The sequence below is a fragment of the Octopus bimaculoides genome, chromosome 21 (assembly GCF_001194135.2).
Source record: "Octopus bimaculoides isolate UCB-OBI-ISO-001 chromosome 21, ASM119413v2, whole genome shotgun sequence".
Taxonomy (NCBI): Eukaryota; Metazoa; Mollusca; class Cephalopoda; order Octopoda; family Octopodidae; genus Octopus; species Octopus bimaculoides.
Genome location: NC_069001.1, coordinates 33,673,852 through 33,676,383, shown reverse-complemented (window position 1 = coordinate 33,676,383; position 2,532 = coordinate 33,673,852). Strand labels below are relative to the sequence as shown.

Genomic DNA, 2,532 nt, shown 5'->3' with positions numbered 1-2,532 from the left:
AAATCTCTGAGGAGCTGTGAAGGTCAACAGACACAACCGTTTCTGTTTTTAATCCGAGCTCAGACAACAATAACATACAATAATATCGATGATTTCTTTATGTGCTACAAGGGAGACGAATGAAGATGGAATACAGGGGGCAATTTACAAAACGTTGGGGGAGGTTTACACAAAATCTATCATGATGTAAAAAAAAAGTGTTCTGACAAAATAGTCAAAACACCATTTTTATCCCGTTTAACCATCATCAAAATTCTGACCAACTACAAATGGATTTGTATTTATTTTGCAGTTTTGCCTCCCAAGAAGTGGGAATCAAGTTGTATCAATCAAGAAAGTTCCCAATTCGGAATCGAAATCCTTTTTTGAACGTAAGACCCCTACTTACGATATGGGTTGCATTCACTCATCACGCACAGAAACCATCTCGACGGTGCCTTCCAAGGACAAAACGAAAAAAGATACCAAAGTTTCACCTGCAAAGCAAAAGAAGGAACTCGAAGACTCAGCTTTGAAAACCCATAACCGTTATCGTGCCAAACATGGTGTGCCAACCTTGAAGCTGTCTAAAGATTTGTGTGAGATGGCCCAGAAGTGGGCCGATCATCTGGCTTCCATTAAGACCTTAAAACACAGTCCTTGCAAGCTTAACGGAGAAAGTGTTGGCGAGAATGTCGCTTACAAATGGACATCCGATGGGGAAGTTTTGACAGGTCAGTGTTTGGTGTTTTGCTTTTACTTACTTTTTTTTTTAAGTCCAAAAGTTAGAATCAGAGCCCTTGACCAATGGCGTGAGGGAGCTTAGAGATAAATAAAACAGTCTATGATTAAGGTTGTATGATAAAATAAGTTCACAGTTAACAATTCTGTAATCTTCGATTGAAACAATCATCCAGATGAAGGGGTTTTATGAATATGTTCTCTCTAAAATATTTTCATTAATCCATTATAGCTCTTCATAGTGGTGTGGGACTGAACTTCGAACTATGTGGTTGGGAAGCAAACTTCTTACCATACAGCCATGCCTGTGTGGTAATAAGTTTGTAGGGGAAACTATGGGAATGTCGCATTTCATCTTTATCTTGTTTCAGTTCAGCTGTATCATCAACATCATCGTTTAACGTCCGCTTTCCATGCTAGCATGGGTTGGACGATTTGACTGAGGACTGGTGAAACCAGATGGCTACACCAGGCTCCAATCTGATTTGGCAGAGTTTCTACAGTTGGATGCCCTTCCTAACGCCAACCACTCAGAGAGTGTAGTGGTTGCTTTTACGTGCCACCGGCACGAAGGCCAGTCAGGAGGTACTGGCAACTGCCACGCTCGAAATGGTGTATTTTACGTGCCACCTGCACAGGAGCCAGTCCAACGGTACTGGCAACGATCTCGCTCGAATGTCTTTTCACGCGCCACTGGCACAAGTGCCAGGGAGGCGACGTTGGTAACGATCACGCTCAAATGATGCTATTTACGTGCCACCGGCACGAAAGCCAGACAGCTGATGCTCTGGCAACGATCACGCTCGGACGGTGGTGCTCTGGCAACGATCACGCTCGGACGGTGCTTTGGCAAGGGTGCCAATCTACAAATTTAGTTCGATTTCGATATTTTGTTCAAAAGAATTCCCACACTGGATGTAAAACTCATACTTCTGGTTGTGGTGTTTTGTGTTACCACAATCAACCACCAGGGTGGAGCACCAATATTATGGTTTTGATGTCATCCACTCATTGCAAATAATTGACAGGTGGATGTGAGTTTAACCTTCGTTTCAGCTTTCAAGGAGGATTTTTCATTCAGATAATGTTTTTAAATGTCTCTTAACGGTAACACAGCCATTAAATTACATAAGTTGTATATCAGTTGTAGGTTTTATATACTGAGGAAGGAGTATAACTAGATGATGTGATCTCTCCATAAACAGAAAAGCAAATATATTAATTAATAAATGTCTACATTAAAATCAGCTGTTGAAAATGGTTTTTCCCTAATTTCTTCTTCAGGTCAAAATGCTACAGACAATTGGTACGATGAAATAAAATCCTATAATTTTGATCAGAGTGGAATGTCTTCTGGCACAGGTATAACACCTTTCTTTTAATTAATATTGATTCCTTGGTTAGAGGCACAAAGGCTTCAGATTTTGTGGGGTGTTGTACAGTCAATTATATCAATATTTGACTGGTATTTCTATTTTATTGACTCTAAAAAGGATGAAAGACAAAGATATCTTTGGTCAAATTTGAATATGGGTACTACAAGGCCCTAATATTTAGGGGATGGGTATAGTTGATTATTTATAGACCCATCCCACCACGTCAATTACTTTGACTACTGCTTTGTTTCCATTACTCAAAACTCTGCCAACTTTCCAGCAAAAGTGAAAGATTTCATGAGTTTTGAGAGAAACTTACAGAAAAGGCACAGCTCCATCCTGCAGATAGTACATGAGAACGCAGCCATAATTTCCTCATCAGGTCTCCATATTCTTTTATTTGTTTCAGTCATTTGACTGTGGCCATGCTGGAGCA

At 40.3% G+C, this 2,532-nt stretch overlaps 1 protein-coding gene across 4 annotated transcripts in view; it reads left to right on the top strand.

Annotated features, from left to right (window-relative positions):
* The window catches only part of LOC106884502 (uncharacterized), a 101,909-nt gene that overhangs the window by 98,035 nt on the left and 1,342 nt on the right, over positions 1-2,532 (top strand). For all 4 annotated transcript variants that reach the window (XM_052975572.1, XM_052975574.1, XM_052975575.1 and 1 more), the window contains exons 5-6: positions 293-713; positions 2,005-2,082. In XM_052975572.1, the coding sequence (XP_052831532.1) occupies positions 293-713; positions 2,005-2,082 (499 nt within the window). The remainder of the gene's footprint in view (positions 1-292; positions 714-2,004; positions 2,083-2,532) is intronic.